This window comes from Pteronotus mesoamericanus, unplaced genomic scaffold, assembly GCF_021234165.1.
Source record: "Pteronotus mesoamericanus isolate MK-2021 breed Mesoamerican mustached bat unplaced genomic scaffold, CSHL_Meso_final contig_68, whole genome shotgun sequence".
Lineage (NCBI taxonomy): Eukaryota > Metazoa > Chordata > Mammalia > Chiroptera > Mormoopidae > Pteronotus > Pteronotus mesoamericanus.
In genome coordinates, this window is record NW_026555234.1 from 30,198,388 (window position 1) to 30,217,646 (window position 19,259).

Genomic DNA, 19,259 nt, shown 5'->3' on the forward strand with positions numbered 1-19,259 from the left:
CTGGTAATCCATCCGAACTCTTTGGGATCATTCTCATTACCAGTATTGGAATAATATAGTGTCCTAGTTACACGTAGTTAGCCACTGAAATTCTATATATGAATCTACAGGTTGCCTGGTTTAAATTCTTACTGAGAAAGGGCAGAAAGAAGATCATAATGCTTCATGCTTTCAGCCAAAGTGTCAATTGCAGATTCCAACGTGAGAAGAAGCTCAATCACAAATCCCTAGAAAAAAGAGCAGACTTAAATTAATTATGCTCTGGAAGAAACTGCAAGGGACTTCCTGGTGAGATTTAAAAATAGAACAAACTCCCCATTAACATTACAAAATGATTAAATCGTTAAGCAACACGATCTTGCTGACTGATGAAAACTCATTAAATTAATGGCATAAATTGATTATAATAGCACCACAAGTCACCTAAAATTGCATCTAAACTGAATCTATCAACAAGTCTTGAAAATATCACTTTTAATATATTTAAACCTGACCCTATTTTCTCTGTCTCCATAGCTCACCTTAATCTATGCTCCCACCACTTCCGCTTGGACTCTTGTAACAGCCTGTTATAAGACATCCCCTTGCTTTCATTCTCGCCCCTCAAAAGCTCTAGCTCACTCCCAGAGTGAGTTTTTGAAAAGCAAATCCTATCCGTCACCCTCTTCTCAAACTTGTGAGCGGCTTCCCATCAATTCAGAGTAAAACATCACCTCTCACCAGCACCTCCCAGGCCTCCCATGATGTAGGCCTCCCTACCTCGTCAACCTCCCGCTTCTGGGCACCCCCTTCCAATGTACTCTAGAGACATTAGTTTGCTTGGAGGCCTTCAAAAAAGCCTATTGCTTCTGCCTCGGGGCCTTTTCACTTCTTAGCCCTATTTCCCTCTGCCCGAAACGTTCTTCACCAGATTATCACAGGATTGACTTCTTAAGTATGGGTTCAAAAATCACTGCCTCTGATGATCCCATAAAAAATTACTCCCTCTTCCCCATCACTCTTTAACCTGTTACTCTACGTTATTAATATCATAGCATTTGTCACTAAGTAAAATTGCGTTGTACATTATTGGTGGACTAAAGGACTTGCTTCCCCAATAGAACGTGAGCTTCAGAATGCCAGGGACTTTGTCTCACTCACAGCACGTCCCTGGTGTCCAAAACAGTGCAGTAGAGACATAGGTAGACATAGGTTCTCGGTCACAATAGTTCACTTAATTTATCTTAAAAAAATAAAATTTAATGTTCTACTTTATGTTTAAACTTAACTTCTTATCTCTTTTTACATTCTTATCTCTAATGTCCAGGGTCTCTGTGTGTATGAGTGTAAAGGTAAAGCTTTCTCTGAAAGGCACTAAAGTTATTAAATATTAAACACTAAACTTTGTTAACATCTGACATTAATAATTCTATATGTCCATGAATTTGCCCTACCTGCAGTGACCTCTGTTTGGCACTAAGTCCTTGACTACAAGTAGGTGGTCAACAACTGCTGAACAAATTTGATGAAGTACCTGTGCATCTTCTCCTGGATCCCCTACAGTTTCTACGAGTCTGGAGAGAACATCAGAAAGTGTAGCTGCAGAAAGAGGCTGCTTTAGGGCCCTGAAAATCTGAAAGGATCTCCCAGCATAGTGTCGGGAAGAACAAGAAAGTGCTGTTTGCAGAGCAACTTCACTAAGGTGATGTTCCAAATGAATTCCTTCTGTGAAAAGAAAGGAAGCAAGTTGGTGATTCTCGTTTATCAGAATGTAGGGGTTATAATCAGAAGCTAACCATTTAAAACCCAGTGTGTAGAGCAGTACCTTGGAGCGCTCGCATTTTATGAGTATTTTTTCTTTTCATTAAATTGCATCTGCATTTTAGGTTACTCCTCCTTCTGATCTTAAGGGGAGTAATCCTTGGGGACAGCGTTTCTCAGCCTTACACTATTGATATTTTAGTCGGGAGATTCTTTGCTGTGAGGACTGTCCCGTGCAGTACACGATGTTCAGCAGCATCCCTGGCCTCCACCTGACTCCATACAAGGAGTAACCACGGGACCCTGCCCTCGGATTGTGACAAAAATGTCTCCCAATATTGCCAAACATCCGGAGGGACAACCCTACCCCTAGCTGAGAACCACTGCTTTAGACACCCACATTTTTACTGTAATTTTCAGAATGTGCTAAATTTTAGATCACAGAAACCTGTACCCATAAAAAACATTTTTTGAGTTTGTCAATGGTATATATATTCTTTAATATAATTTTTTCATATTACACAATTGTATAACTTTATGATGCCATCATGCACAAAAGTAGACACCCCAGAATGTCACAGGTAGCTTTATTTTTAAGTAGTAACTTCATTTTTCTTCAAACAAAACAATTATTGCCAATGAGTTAAAAAAGAAAGCCTGTCTAAAACCCTTTATTTTAGACATATTAATTGTCAACTTTTTGCTATATTATCAGAAGTTTTGACCTTACATTACAGTAGCTCACAGGAAGTAAATATTATCAAGTACTGAAAGGTACCTGAGCTTGACTGCTTAAAAACAGCAACCACATGTTTCAAGAATGTAGTTAACTGCTCAGCACTCTTTATGCTAGGATTCTTGGCAGAAACGTCCTCATGGTTCCAGAGGGGCCCTCTTTTTCTGAAAAAGAGAACAGATGTAACTCTCTTGGTTTTTAACTTAAATGACCAGTTTTACTTGTACTGGCCTAAAATACACTTTTGCAACCGGAAAGGCTAGTACTTGATTACACCAAATAGCATGTCATGGTCACTCAGCCTACTAAGACTATTGCATGGATAAGTCATGAGCTGTAGCAGGTACAGGAAGATCCAGATTACATATCATTTCAGTCTCTCATCATTACAGTTAAATTCTCTCCCAGGTGGTAAGCAGGAAAAGATGACAAATTTTGCAAAGAAGAGTGTTGGTTACTGCTTCTATGTTCTGGGCCAAATCATTATACTTGCAGAGCTGCAGAAAGAGGCTGCTGTAGGGCCCTTTAGATTGTTAATGCAAAGAAAATAATTTACTAGGGAAGGTTTAGACAGAATAATGTCCTTTTGATTCTTTCTTTAAAATGCCTTGGCATTCTTACAGCCTCCGCCTTGGTTCATTAGTGAGTGAAGCCCGAAGTGCCCTGAGCACCCTTCCTGTGCCACCAGCTCCAGTCCCTTCCATCCTATACATTCCTAAGCGGCTCATTTTCTCAACACGTTTATTTAATTGTGTCTCCCACTTCTCCATTCAGCTCAAAGATTTTAAGTAATGTCTCCTTTCTTGAAAGATAAAAGGTTTGTAGCCTGGAGGGCCCAGGCTTCATGGCCCTCCGCTTGGAACTCTCCCCAGCTTTCTTGTGTTTCCTCAGTGCTGCAGCCAGACCAGATTCCTCACCATTTCCAAGTACAGTTTGTTTTCTCATGCCCCCGAGATTTTGCTCTTGCTGTGGAATACACGCCCCTTTCTCCCCATCTATACTTCTTTACTTAGAGTGCCTTACAAAGAGTAAACCACAAATAAATATCTGATGATTTATTGGTGATGCAGCTAATGAAAGAGGGCTATATATTGAGATAACACAGTATTCTCTTTAGGCACTTGTTATCCAGACACAATTAAGGCCCTTCTCAGGTATAACAGTGTGAATGCGAAAGAAGAAAATCTTTGGTGCACCATAATCTTATTAATATTGCACAATACAAACTGGTGTTATGTCCAATCAACGGCACTTCAGAAAAAAAAAAATAATAATACGGTTCCCTGTAGCTGACAAGTGAAAGAACAATTTAACACACATCTGTTGCCGGAATGATGAGAGGTGCAATTTTACCTTGAGGTAATGAATTCCATGAGGGTTTTGACTTTTCCATCCTGCTCTACTGAGATGTCAACCTCGTTGAGGATAGTGGTGTGCAGATGGGAAATGGCCGCGCTGTTGTTTCCTAAGCTGATACTAGAAGAGGTAGAACTTGAGCTAAGCCCTGAGTCAGTCATAGGGGAGGGCTGGTAATCAGGTATAAAATCACTAACACCTGCTGAAAGAGACAGACAGTCGTAAACACCAAATGTAAGAGAATCTCCCACAGTATTTATCGAATTGAACTATAGTTCCTTATAGATTATATGGGACATTTTGGAGCCTCATAAGCACCAAATTGCACCAAGTTAGGTTTTTTTCCAAACATTATTTCATAGCCTATTATTAACCTAACTATTGGGTTGGCTAAAAAGTTCGTCTGGTTTTTTCTGTAGACGGCTCTAGTAGCACTTGATTGTCTTTAACTTCATTCAAAACAATTTTATTAGATTGTACTATGACAGCTGTCAAAGCAACATGCATTTAAAAAAAACCTTATCAAATGGTGAATTTTTGTGTAGCTGTTTTAATAGTAAAGATGGAAGAAAATATGCAACATTTTTGGCATATTATGCTTTATTCTTTAAAGAAAGGTAAAAATGCAAAAAGAAAATTTGTGCAGTGTATAGAGAAGGTGCTGTAACTGATCAAATATGTCAAAAGAGTTGTGCAGAGTTCCAAGCTGGGGATTTCTCACTAGATGATGAGCCATGGTCAGACCAGCTGAAATTGACAGACATCAAATGGAGACATTAACTGAGAACAATCAACGTTAAACCATGCAGAAGACAGCTGACGTACTCAAACTCTACAAATCAATAAAGTTACTGGTGAAAATGAAAAATGTCTTTTATTTTATGGAAAAAACCAGAATTTTTTCCCCAAATATTTGGATTTACTGTGCAGTCCTCTGCTGCCATCTGCTGATGAAAGGTAAAAGTGGCAGTTTCCCCACTATTTTGGTGTATCAATATTTCCTCAACATTTATTTAGTCAGTCAGTCACACTTCTATGATGTGAACTGATTTTTAATTTCTTATGGAAAGGAGGCTATACCTTCTGAATCATTTTCTTTAAAGAAAGATAATTTTAAATTCTATTTATAATATTTATGTTATGTCAATTATTAAATCATTTTAAAAGTTATCACTGTACTAATGCCCATCTTTACAAAATGGCAAAAGGAGCCTTAAAAACAAACAACAGAAACAAGCACATTTTGAATAAAAATGCTTTAACATAAAAAAGCAATAAACTTCATTCCATTCATTTTTTTAATCATAGCTTTAGAGGTGAATAAATTACCTAATAATTGTTGTTTTACTAAGTATAAGATATTAAGTACATAACTTGGTTTTAACTTAAAACGTAGTTTCATTTCAGCTTTTAAAAACAACTACCTTCTAGAGCATCTATTATTAATCCAAGGGTACTGATGAATGAAATAAATAAGTGATGGCTATTAGGAAAGAAATAAATATAACTTTCAAAGTAAAAAAATAATTTATATCAACAGTGAAATAAATTTTATAGTAAAGCTTCATTAATTTGGACCTCAGTACTTCAAAATGTGTGATTTGAAACTTAATACACTTCAAAATATATACCATTTTATTTATTTACTTAAAATATTTTTAGTTATGGATATAATAATAGAGATATCTGAGCAGGTGATATAATAAAAATGTATAACATTTTAAATGCAATAAATATAATCAAGTGAATAAAAAAAATTTTAATGTCTTCCTTTGTCAATTTTTCAGATCTTGACATCAGGAGGCATCTAACAAATAACATCTTTTTCATAACTAGTGCTTAATAAGTTAAGCATTCTTTCATTATATCTTGAACTTACATGTTCAGAATTTAAAATCTGTATGACAAAGCTCCTTCAAGGCAATACAGACTCAATTACTCCAAACTGAATTCCTCCTTTTACTGGTCAATAAAAAATGTCAATGGTACTTAAAATAATAAAACTACATTTTAAAAAATGAGTTCCAGTGTTTCGACTTTTATTTATTGAATTTTCTCTATTGCACAATTCCACATTAACAAAGTACAATTCCTCTTTCAAATACCTGTGAAAGTATAATCTAAGTGTGCAATTTGTTTGACTGTAAGCACCCTGGGCTCATTAAACTCCTTGTTCCTGAGAAGGACAGAAGCAACAGTTCGAATGTTACTGCTGGATCCCATTACTATTAATAAGTGCAGAAGCAGGCGTTTACAATGTTCATACACCTCAGGGTGGTAGTGGTCAAACCCTGAAAAGAATAGAAAGTAATTATCAATAACGAGAAATGAATATTCTTGCTACCAAACTCGCATTTTAAAGAAATGCAGAACTTACATAAAATAGTTGGTGGAAGATGATACACTACATAAATTATTTTTTTTGGTTTGTAGTTTGTGCACACTTTTACAACAACCTACCATCCTATGGAACAGGGGAGGATCAAAGTAAGTTTTCAGTGTGGTTTCTGACTAAAATGTAATAATTTTAGAAATTACTAGATGTAATTACTAGATTACACTAGATGTAAATGGGTTTAAAAAGGCAAACACCTTTTGTGCCTAGCACACAATAGAAAGTCAGTAGATGCTTGACAGCCGAAGGAATGAAGTGATGCACATACAGATGTGCCTACCAGGAAAACTCAGGAGAAGATGGCTATCTTGTCCGGTTTCAAGACACCAAGCCTACGAGCAAGACAGACACTGCTGACTTGATGGGTCCTGTGTGTTCCCAGCGGAAAGCACACTGGAGTTCCAGCTGTCACGGTCAGACTGTCCACAATCCAATCACCTTCTGGGAAACGCTTAGAACTCATTTCAAGTTTCCATTCACTCTGAAAGTTTCCAGCCCCAGAGGTAAATTAACTTTACGCTTGCTACAGCCACAGAATCTTTCCTGCCAGAGGGTCTGTGTAATGTGTGCACAGTGGGAGGGGCCCTAAATTAGGGGCATGGATGACTTGTCTGTGGTGAAAAGAGAGATTCAGCATAACACCCCCTCGACCATAAGAATCACAGTACTAACTGTCATGGAAATAGCAAGCACATACAAAACACAGAAACAAACATGTAGAAACTTTGTTTCAATGATCACAAAAATAAAAAATGAAGGAATCAGAAGCAAATGTTTATTACCTAGAAATATTGCATGGAGAAGAAGATGGAGGTAGCTTCCCCATTCCACCTTCACACTATGATCAATGATCAGATCAGTCAAAAGGATCACTGCTATGTTACACCTACGACAGACGACAGTCATGAGTAAACCTAGAGAAACTCATATGCAAATCACACGAAGACTTTCACATTGTATTTTATGGAAAAAATACAACTTCTCAAGAAAAATAGAGGAAAAGAAATACAGCCGAAGAAACTGTTGACAGTTTTAGAAAAAACCATCTGCGAAGGGCTCCTTGGAGTCAAGGGCCATGTTTTCTTCCTCTGCAACCCTACGACCTAGCACACTGCTTGCCACATAGTAGGTGTTCAATACATGTTTGGTGCATTGATAAATTTTGAAAAAATGCAGTAACTGTTCTATTATTATTCTGTTCGGTAAAATTCAATTTAACTCAATTCAAAATAACAGTGCCTACTACCATCAAGTCATATCTTTCAGATGTAGTAACTGGGTCCCAGAAAGGTCAAGTAACTATGCCAGACACCCAGAAAAGCAGCAGCACAATTAGATTCAATAGTGTTAATCGCATACAGTTAGAATTCTGTGTTTTTAGATTTCTTAAAACCTAAATGCATTGATCTAATTTGTTGCAGTATCTAAAGAAAGAAGATTGCTTTTATTCTGTGTTCTCAGATAGCATAAAGAAAGCTCAGAGTGTTAAGCAGAATTTGGCTCATATGAAATAGGAATGACGCTGTAGTCCACCTGTGAAGAGGTAATCCAGGTGATGACGTTTCAGGCAAGTAATCCACCAGTGGTGACCAGCAGCCTCCAGCTGGTGGGAAGGGCAGTGGCTCTCCTTGATTATGCTCCATCACTTTCAGTCGCCAATTAGAATAAAGTGGCATTGAGTCACCTATCAAAATAAAATGATCTCATTTTCTACACCATCTATTTTCTGCCAATATAAGCAAACCCTAGTAAGACACCAACTATGTATAGCATTGGAAAGTGATAAAAATAATTTCCCACTATTTTGACATTTGTTTACTAGGAAGACCTGGGCACAGATATTATCAAATTAAGCAAATCAGAGAGAAAATGAGGTATCAATTCAGGTCCCATCTGTTACGTCAAAGCAAAACAACATCGGCACTTCCTTAGGATTCCATAATTGACGTCCAAGCTGTGTAACCACATTAGATGAAGCCACCTTGTAACAGTGGCCTTCCGGTAAGTTACTGAATTCTAAATTTCCTGAGACAGGGCCAACATAAACCAGGAAGTCTGCGCTACCCGAGTGGGGCTGCAGGGTGTGGTAAAAAAATGGCATCAGGAAATGTGAATTCTGTGTGACATGGGTAAGTCACTTAACCTCTCTGGACCTCAGTTCCATCATGTGCAAATTGAGGAGATTGAACCAGAATATATCTTCAGGGTCCCTCCCCTGTCTGAAGGCGTGGGCTTGTATTTAACCCTACCTTAGTGTTACAGCAAACTTGGGTAGATTGTCACTTTGCAATTGCAAGGGAGAACTCTGACGAAACGGGAATCCATGGGGAAAGGTAAGCAGGCCTACTGCCAGTGTCAGACCCACGATGCTTTTGGAGAGCTAATTTTAAAGTTCCTTTTAATTTGTCTACAGGGAACCTGAGCTTTTAAACCACTTCCCCCCACTTAACACTGTTTCTTAAAATCGAGACATTTCAGATTATGTTGGAACACCACTAGTGGCAGTTAAATACTCTTAACAACAATTAACTGAAAAAATACATTAGCATTAACAGAATTAATAATACACCTTGCCATTGTAGTTACAAAAAAACATTTGGAATTTATTACTTTTTTCTTCTTCATAAGATCCTCCAGAGCTGCTACTGTATCGAGATTCTAGTCTGTGATGCTGACGATTTAAATGACTGTTTAGTCCACTGTAGATGTCTAGGTGCACATAGCTACGGGAATGATCATTGTAGTTAGTCACAGTTCACGGTAAGACAGTACTTGCACTTTATGTTACACTTTCTATGTTTAAATTAGCACACAACATTCAAAATATTAACAAAAGTTTACCATAATATACATTAACTTCCAACTCACAATTCAAAAGCTTAAGGTTTTAAGTCAATTATTTCTACCTGAAGCTTTTTCTTAAATTGTTGTGATAATAATGTTCTGGTGAAACCTATTTTTACAGGCAGAATAAATATCCATTTCAAAATGTTTAAAAATGTAAGCAACACAAAAAGTGACTGTCCATACTCCACCAATTCTATTTATCCCTTAGAGCATATAAAAAAGTCTAGCATGTTAGCATCTTTAATGTTGAATTAGTCAATGTGGAAAATTTCCAAAATGGGAATATATTTTTTCACCAGAATTCTCACACCATGAAACAGATATTCCAATGCAGAAATTATCACTTATTCTGATGACAATTAGTATCTGTCAAACTGAAAGGCTGATGAAGAACAGAGAAGTGCTTACCTCTCTTCTATACTCTCTTTCAGGGCCTTATTATCAGGATTGCCATCGGTGGGAGCTACCATTGTATTGCTACTGGAAGTAGTTCCTGTAACCAGAAGTAAAGTATTATCTGTGCATTTAAAACCCAGGATAACTCAGTAAGAACAAAAGATATCATATTGCAGATGTCAAAACTCCACTAAAATAAGAACAAAGTAATTTTTAAAAAAGGAATGTACTCATAATGACAAAGAAGGAAAGGAGACAATAATGACAAAATTTTGATGCTGGAAAACAAATGGACAAGTAAATTGTGTTAAGGCTGAATCCTAAACTGGTAGTGGTAGAAACAAAGAAGCTTCCATATCTATACTGTTGAACCTCCAAAAGGCTCAGAAATTAGTGACATCAAGTACGTCTGGAAGGAAGTAGGGGTTGAAGGGAGTGCTAAAAGTGGCAGGAAAATCTATTTCAGAAGTAATTGGTATCCAAGAGCTATCCCCCTGCCTCTTGAGACCAAATCAGAAGATTTCTGGACGGGGGCACACTGTGTTCAATTGAGGGAGGAAATACCGTACTGAGAATAGGGGCAATACTGAAAATATCCATACTAAGATTTGAGACTGTTTCCCCTGCACTCTCCTTACTCCTAGACGGTTCAAAGACTACACTGTGTGTATGTGTGTATCTATACCCTCTACTTTAGGCAATGACTAGTAGAGTTTTGTCTGGGTAACCTGATTTTTGCAATAGAAAAAACCTATAGACACTTGCATGAATGAGATCATTGTACAATAAACGACAAAATCACCAAGTTCCATATATATATCTACAGAACATCCAATCGACTTTTTAATACTCTACTCTTTATGAAAAGACAGACCTAGAATTGGTAGGCTTTTGAGGAAAGCTTTTACCAAGGCAAATCAAAACAAACAGCACTGTAGAGAAAATAGGAACTTTTGCTAGGAGAAGAAAACTTTCTCAGATATAGAAGTAGACAGGTCAACCATAAAACATGAACAGAATGTTCCTAAAGAAATCCTAATTAGCCCTGGCTGGTGTGGTTCAGTGGACTGAGCACTGGACTGTGAACCAAAGGGTTGCCAGTTCGATTCCCAGTCAGGACACATGCCTGGGTTGCAGGCCAAGTCCCCATTGCGGAGGGCGAGAGAGGTAACCACACATTGATGTTTTTCTCCCTCTCATTCTCCCTCCTTTCCCCTCTGTCTAAAAAGCAAATAAATAAAAATCTTAAAAAAAAAAAGAAATTCTAATTAAATAAAAAACTTTTTGGAACTGAAAACACCCTGGCAGATATGGGAAATTCAATAGAAGCATTATTAGAAATCCCCTATGAAAGTAGAACAAAAAGTCTGAGATAAAAATAGATGACCAAAAAAACAAATTGAAAAGATATAAAAGATTTCTAATTATATGTTAATAACATGCAAAAAATATTTAATATAAACTGAATGACAAAGAGTTTCATAATAATGTAATCTACAATAGCCCAAATAGTACATCAATTTCCACTGGTTATTCCCCCAGGGACATAGTTTCTTCAATTCAAAATATTGTAACTATAATATATGTGCATATGTCCAGGGACCAGCACAACAGCCCCTTTTTTATCACAAAATCTTTTATTACAGACTCATAAGCATGTATTTCTGTAACATAATAATTTAGATATCCTTATATATTAATTAAAATGAATTCTGTAACATAATAATTTATAGTCTGCTTCTAAAGAAGCATATAAATGTTTCCCTTTGTAACATTAAGAACCCTTACATTGACATATTTCTTTACTCATATGAGGATTTACAAAATATTACCAAGGTAATTACCACGCATGACTCATGTTTGCTTTTGTTTTGATGGTGTTTAAAGGAAACTCTTGCCAGAATGATCAATTAGGTAAAGCTTCTCTTTTGAGACAAAGGAATCAGTTGTAAATAACGTCTCACCTGAGGTGACAGAAGGGATTTTATAGCTGGAAGTGATGCGGTAGTAGGGGGGATTATCCATGTGAGTGACCCCGGAACTGACAGGGTCAGTCAGCTGTAGTTCACTCACCAGTTCTTCCAGCAACTGCATTGTTTTGTCTCTACCTAAGTATACAATAACTTTCTTCACCTGTCACAAAGAAATCATTCGAGAAAGAAAAAGCGAAAGTTTTCATAAATTTGTCAAGACAATTTTTATCGGAGGAAGTTCCATTTTATATTTGAATACAACATCGATCAGCAATAAGACATCAATTAGTCAGCTTTATAAATACTATCCTCCCTCTAACCCTCAATATTATATTGATATCATATTAGAATGACCTGAATATATTAATGGTTTCTACAACATTACCTACTTCCTTCACATTTTTGCTTGTTTTTTTTAAAGCAAAAGATAATTGCTTTCTTATAAAAATGTTTATTTTTTAATGGAAAAATTTTTAATTAATATCATCCCAAGTTTTCTTCTTATTTTTAGTCAGGCAGCCTTCAAACCCAGGATTTATCTTTTATTCTGCCTTCTCATTCTCTATATTCAACCCAGCAGTATAGAGTAGTGATTAATCTAGAACTAAACTGAACTCAAATTACACAGCCTGGATTGGAATGTAGATCTAACACTAGCTGTTTAAGCTGGAAAAATACTCTCAGTTTTCCCTTCTGCAAAATGGGGACAATAGCGCCAACTTCATATGGCTGTTAGGGTTAAACAAGTTAAGATGTATAAAGCACTGTAAAAATAACTAGTACATAGTATAAGTTAAGTGAAAAAATTTCAATAGTATACATTATATGTATGTTTCCCCTGCTTTTGTCCTTACTACTCAAAATGTGGTCCTAGCAACATAGCCGTCATCTGGGAACTTGCTAGAAACACAGAATCTCAGGCCCAACTCCCACCTCCAGAATCGGAACCAGAACAAGATCCCCAGATGATACGCATGCGCACACACGCGTGAGAAGCTCTGCTTCATGGAACCTCTGGAGAAATCTTAACACAAGCACTACTCTGCCACACCAGAAGTCTTACAATGCTTACCCACAGGCAACTGACTTCCTACCCACAGCTCCTTGCCTGTCCAACCTGCTCTCCTCGCTAACTCCCTGTTTTCACGTTTCTACACTGGAAAATGTTTTACAGCTTTAATCTTTTCCATACGTGAAGTACGTGAGAAAAGTAAGTGCAAAGGCCCCAAGGTAGAAAGCCATGGTGTGATGACAGGACAGCAAGGGGTCAGCACGGCTTAAGGGCAGGGAGCCTGATGGTCAGAGAGGTAACGTGGGATCATGCCATTTTGTACCACATCTGCCTTGCTCAATGTGCTTCTCAATGACATGCCTTCAGAACAATGCTTTCAGTAATCGAGTTAACTTGGGAAATGCTGGGTAAAGCAAAGCAATTAAATGGTTTGTTTAAACTAGGACTTGGTTCTGGCTGGGTAGCTCAGCTGGTTAGAGCACTGCCCTGATAGGCCTGGGTTGCAGGTTCGATTCCTGGTCAGGGCACGTACAAGAATCAACCAATGAATGCATAAATAAGGGGAACAAATTGATATTTCTCCCTCTCAAATCAATGAAATTAAAAAAAAAAAGACTCCTAAAAAATGTATGATCTGTAAGAACTTCTAGGGCAATGTTCTGCAGTGATAGTATTCTCTGGAACGTATTTTTAGGAGATGCTGCCATGTGATTGATAACTGTATCTACACATATACACATGTGTTTGCATTCATGTGTATATACACATACATATTTGATAGTTTCATATTCTCTTAATTTGAAGATTGCTGTCCTCCCTAGAAGGAAAAGACTATTTTATTCTTCCCTGTATATCTCTAATCAAGCTTTCCCTTGCTTCCAGAAGTTTTAGGCACAATTCTAGAGACGTTGAGCTCTGGCTTACCAGCTTGTTCTAATATCCCAATGCCAGCACCGGCCTAGCAAAAACTGTTTTTCTGGTCTACGCTTCAATATCACTTTCTCTTGAGCACCATCTCTATTCCTCCCGGACATCTGCAGTTCCAAGGTTAGTCACTCTCGGTTCTCTGTGGTTTTCCTTTGTAGCCCTATCACAGCTGGATTTCATTAAATTGCTGATTTAGTCATTACATAAGTAAAAAGTAAATACAACCTGTATCACCCATCAGATTATAATGCCCAGAATCTAGAAGAGACCCTGGCCTGTAATAAGAGCACCTTGCCACTGATACTTGTTAAATGAGTCAATGAATGAATTCATGTGCTCTTTTCTGAGTGTCCTTATCCTGGCCCTCCTTTGCCTCTGCTGGTCTACTGAGGCCTATACTCTAACATTACAAGGCACCATTGAAACATTGAATGAACTTGAATACATACGTAAGGCAAGAGGCTTGGTTCACTATTCACTCCACAAATGCTGATCAAAAAATGCAAAATTATTTTCAGGTTTTTCGGCCAGCCATCTGCAAGTGTGGTCCACACGTTCTCCATCTCCGACCACGCCAGCTCGTCACCATACTAAGTGCAGGAAACACAGCAAGTATTTCAGTAAAGGCTGTCTATTAGGTACCATACTTGTTACATCATGAAACACTGGAAAATGTTTTACAGCTTTAATCTTTTCCATACTTTAGAGGAATAATCATTTCTTTCAACAAAATCTAAACATAAATAACATTACAGTCATGCACTGCAAAACGACGTTTCGATCAATGACAGGCCATACATACGATGGCGGTCCAATAAGATTATATTGGAACCAAAAACCCCTATTGCCTAGTCATGTCACTGTCATAACATCGTAACACTGTAGTACAACCCGCTACTCACGGGTTTGTGGGGATGCTGGTGTAAGTACACCTACTGTGCTGACAGTGGTATGTAAGAGTGGCTCGTACAAGGTCTGCCCAGAAGGTATCCAGCCACGTAATATGAAAAATAGAGTCTTTTTTTGGAGAAGATACGAGATACAAGAAATACTGTACACAGGACAACGATGCCTCAGTTCCCTTCAAAGTAGGCATGTTGGAGCCTCACACAGTTCTCCCAATCGCCATTAGCTGCCCCATCGTATTTTTCTGGATCTCATTGATAGTCTAAAATCTCTTCCCTTTCAAAGGTGATTTTAGTTTTGGAAAAAGCCAGAAGTTATAGGACACCAAATCTGGGCTGTAGTGGGGTTGAGTTGGGTGATTTGATGTTTCGCCAAAAAACTCTGCATGAGACGTGATACATGAGAGGGAAGGTTGTAATGAAGCCGCCAATTACCAGTTACCTGTAACTGCAGCCTTCTGAATCATCTGAATATTTCCACAGAGGAATGTTCCAGCTTAACACAAAATCTGATGAGGACTCATTGCTCTACTTGCTGAGTGATTTTGAATGCGATGGGCACACAGTACACATGCTCACTCAGTGGCGTCTCCTTCCCCCACCGACTAGTACAGTGAAGTCGTCACTGTTCACAAATGCACATTCCAGTCTACTCTTCTTGGGTGGCCTGGTTACATCGATGTTGCACAAACTGTTCTTGTTATATTAACAATGGCTGGACTTTTTCCGGATAGACCTCGTACAATTATGTACAGTATGTAATACTTGATAATAAACAACTATGTTGCTGGTTTATGTATTTACTATACTTTTTACCATCGCTTTAGAGTGTACCTCTACTTATTAAAAAAAGTTTGCTGTAAAACTGTACACTGTTACACCAGCAGCAGCCTCATATATCCCATATTTACTGTATCTCCTGTACTTGATTTAATCTCATGTTGTTCTGCAGAGTAACATGCTGCACGGGCTGGTAGCCTAGGAGCCATAGGCTGTACCATACAGCCTAGGCATGTAGCAGGCTATATACCACCTAGGTTTGTGTAAGTGCACTCCATGATGTTCAAAAACAATGAAATGGCCCAACAGTGAATTTCTCAGAACGTAGTCCTGTCACTAGGTGGCGCATGACTGTAATTACATATGATTTTAGCCCCCCTCCAAGAAGATATTTTATATCTAATGAGACGTTGCCTTTTTTAAGAGAGAGGAATTTATAATGCATATTTGTTTGGTTACCACAGGATTACCTAATGTCTTTGTCTATTTCTAACCTCATTTACTCCTCTTAACTCCGTAATTCTGTGCGGCAAATGCAAATACAAACCCATTTTACCTTTGCTGTCATGTACATCAGATTGTTCAAAACCATTGCAGTGGCTTGTGGGGATCCCCAGCCTTCTCCTCGTAACCAGCGCCTGCTAGTCACCATTAGTTCTCGGTCTTTTAAGGAATCATCTTCATCTTCATCAAGTCGCCTTGCTGTGGGCAAAGGTTTTAAATCTACCAGCTCGATGTTGTTCATCCACGGTAACAGGTAGTGCAGCATTACCTGCCTCCCAGCAGGGTGAGCTGTCTGAATCCTCTGGCTTATTTCTATAATCAAAAACAGGATGAAAGATGGAACAACTGATATAATTTGTCTTTCCTTTGATTTGTAATTAATTTCAACATATCAATCTTAAAGAACAGGAAGCCAGATTTTATTGATTCTATTTAAAAATTATGAGTACTGTTTCCCCTCCTAAAAAATTTGACCTTGATGGCATCATAAAGAACATTAACAGCTAACATATATCACATTCTTACTTTTTATATAAAATACCTTTGGTGGTTAAGCTAAATAAATGTTTGCACACTGCTGGTGGGACTATATATAAGATGGTGCAACCACCATAGAAGACAGTATAAGGGCTCCTCCGAAAAGTAAAAATAGAACTACCACGCGGTCTAGCAATCCCACTTCGGGGACCGACGGCAGGGTCTCAAAAGGATATTAGCTCATCCGTGTTCACAGCTGTATTATTCACACTAGCCAAGAGCTGAAATGACCCAAATGTCCATCGAACGGATGAATGAATATACATCATGCAGTATATACATATAATGGAACACCAGGCAGCCTTGAAAAGGAAGGGGATTTGTCACTGGCTGAACATGGGCAAACACTGAGGACATTATATTAAGTGAAATACACCAGTCAGGACAAAAATAAATACTGTATGATTCTACTTATATGGAAAGTAGAGTGGTGGTGACCAGGGCCTAGGGGAAGGGGAAACAGGGTCATTCTTTAGTGGGTCGAGTTTCAGTTCTGCAGGACAAATTTTCTAGAGATTTCATGACAAGGTAAGTATACTTAACACTACTGAACTGTACAGTTAAAGCAACTGTGATAAATTTTATAACATGGGCTTTTTAACACAATAAATGTAATCGTAAGATAAGAGACAATCTTTATACATGGATATTTATTTAAATTGACCCATGAAGAATCTCACGTATTTTGGTCCTATCCAGTGGAGATTGCTATGTGTACCTGTTACTTTTACAGTCATCTCATTGGATGCTCATGACAAACCTGTGAGGTGGACCGAGAGTGAACGTGCCCGAGGTCTGGCAGTGATCAAGTAGCAGAGGAGCCAAACACAAGGCTGACTCCAAAGCCCATAAGTTTTTATACACCACTTAATTTCCAGATATCACTTTAAGTAAAAATCTTCTTTCTCTTTACCCCACCCCCTTTGCCTATATTTACATGTTACTGATTTACTCATTAGAAGGAGTGAACATGGAAGCTCGGAGATTTGGAATCTGGCTCTGCAGTCACGAATACCTGGGTTTGAATCCCAGCTCTACCCTATACAAGCTGCCTGACCAAGAGCCAACCTGTCAACCACTGATCCTTAATTTATTATTCTGCAAAAAGAAGACACCAAAAGTAGTTGCCTTGCTGTGGCTGGTATAGCTCAGTTGGTTGAGCATTGCCATGTGGACAGAAAGATCGCAGGTTTGATTCCCAGTCAGGGCACGTGCCTGCATTTGGGCCAAATGAAAGATGTTTCAGAAACCCTGGCAGGAACATTTGTTGGTTTCAGGCAAAGGAAACTGGACCGAAAGAAATGTGAGGTCCTAGCAATAGTTTTGCTTAAGGTAGTACAGGGCCTTCCCCTATGGTTAGAGGTTTTTCTTGCAGAAAGAAACCTGTATCGTCTGTGTTATTCAGTGTACGTGCTACGGAAGCGAGCACAATCCCCTTGTTATTATAAAGACAGGCCAGTGTAAGATAAAACACATACTAGAAGATTCATGAAGTCCTACGTCTACTAAAGAAATATTTTTTTAAAAAATATTTTATTTATTTACTTTTAGGGAGAGGGGAAGGGAGGGAGAAAGACAGGGAAAGAAACATCAATGTGCAAGAGATACATCAATCGGTTGCCTCTTGCACAGCCCCAACCGGGGACCTGGCCCGCAACCCGGGCATGTGGCCTGACAGGAAATTAAACCAGGGACCTTTTGGTTAGCAGGCCGGTGCTCAATCCACTGAGCCACACCAGCCAGGACAAGAAATATTTTTAAATTACCTGTGAAGACCACTCCCTACACTTTTGTTTTTTTGTTTGTTTTTTGCTGGGTAGAGCAGAGAAGGAGGGGCAAAGTGAGAAAAAATAAGAGGTGCTGTAAAGACTTCATTATTAAGACACCTGAATATCACAATAGATTAGCATTAAGAATTCTTATTAAAGAAAAAGTTCTCTTACGTAAAAATTCTCTTATGTTTTGTTTCGAGTCAACCTAAACTTCCAAATATTTAAAACTTCCTAAAAGCAGTTTTATAGAAATGATTGTTAAAAAAGAAAAACTACTAACCAGTTCGATGACCATACCTGAGAATATGGCGAGAGTTAGCTCAGGATATGCCCTTGCTAATTCCTCAGACAACTGATAATAGGAGACAGAATACAGATGTGGCAGAGGAGACAGCTGGCTGAGTACTCCATCTGTTCTCTGGACCTCCAGTTTGTGAGCATAGCGAAACATCTTCGGTTCCAAGATCTACAGGAATGCAATTTCATCAATTCAAGATTTTATGGGTCCTCTAAATTTCAGCTATAATTAAAAAAAATAAAACCTCCCAAGACAGATTCCAGTTTAAAAGTTATAGTTACATATATTACAAAGTATCTTACATGTTAATTTCAAATTCCAGTAAATGTTGGCAAAAGATCTATAACCACTTACAAGGCATTATATTCCTTGTGTTTAACGGCAATGTCTTGGGTTAGTAGCACAGTCTGCAAATAACTTCAACAACTTAATATAAAATTACTTGAAAAAGATTCACCACTTTCCAGTTCAAAAATATGACTGTATAAAACATGTATATAGTGAAAACAAATCTTCGAACAGATATTGGTTAATCACACATTAAATATGGAATATAAACTAAAAATTCTTTTGACGTTATACTATGTAAAGAGCTACATGACTGAAGTTTCTTTTTCTAAATTTTATTTTTTCGATTAGAGTTTACATTCAACATTATTTTGTATTGGTTTCCCGTGTACAGCCTAGCGATTAGACAATCGTATGCTTTGGAAAGCGGTCCCCCCAGTATTTCCAGCACTCGCCTGGCACCATACACCGTTTTTACAATATTGTTTACTATGCTCCCTACACTTTACTTGCCATCCCCTGACTATCTTGTAACTACCAGTTAGTACTTCTAAATCCCTTCACCCAGCCCCGCGGAACTTTCTCCTCAATTGATGAAGACATTAGGGTGTAATTCCCGAGATGGTCCCTACCAGCGTCAGGACCGCGTCAAACCCTTTGGCAAAATCAGTGTCTACTTGAATCCCATTCTTAGCCCTTGATAAAGAGTAAAGAACCTCAACCTATTATCCATTAGTTAAGTATTGTATAATAATGATATATTCATGCTTGGCAAGTTAACTTTCTAGGTTGT

General features: G+C 38.0%; 1 protein-coding gene across 1 annotated transcript in view; it reads right to left on the reverse strand.

Moving 5' to 3' along the window:
• Positions 1-19,259, reverse strand: part of FRYL (FRY like transcription coactivator) — a 148,507-nt gene that overhangs the window by 43,042 nt on the left and 86,206 nt on the right. Inside the window, exons 31-43 of the mRNA XM_054582148.1 lie at positions 18,178-18,346; positions 15,624-15,883; positions 13,832-13,972; positions 11,435-11,603; positions 9,483-9,567; positions 8,838-8,950; positions 7,761-7,911; positions 7,010-7,113; positions 5,938-6,123; positions 3,830-4,034; positions 2,519-2,640; positions 1,514-1,704; positions 133-227 (exon numbers count right to left, since the gene is read on the reverse strand). Of these exons, the coding sequence (XP_054438123.1) occupies positions 133-227; positions 1,514-1,704; positions 2,519-2,640; positions 3,830-4,034; positions 5,938-6,123; positions 7,010-7,113; positions 7,761-7,911; positions 8,838-8,950; positions 9,483-9,567; positions 11,435-11,603; positions 13,832-13,972; positions 15,624-15,883; positions 18,178-18,346 (1,991 nt within the window). The remainder of the gene's footprint in view (positions 1-132; positions 228-1,513; positions 1,705-2,518; positions 2,641-3,829; positions 4,035-5,937; positions 6,124-7,009; positions 7,114-7,760; positions 7,912-8,837; positions 8,951-9,482; positions 9,568-11,434; positions 11,604-13,831; positions 13,973-15,623; positions 15,884-18,177; positions 18,347-19,259) is intronic.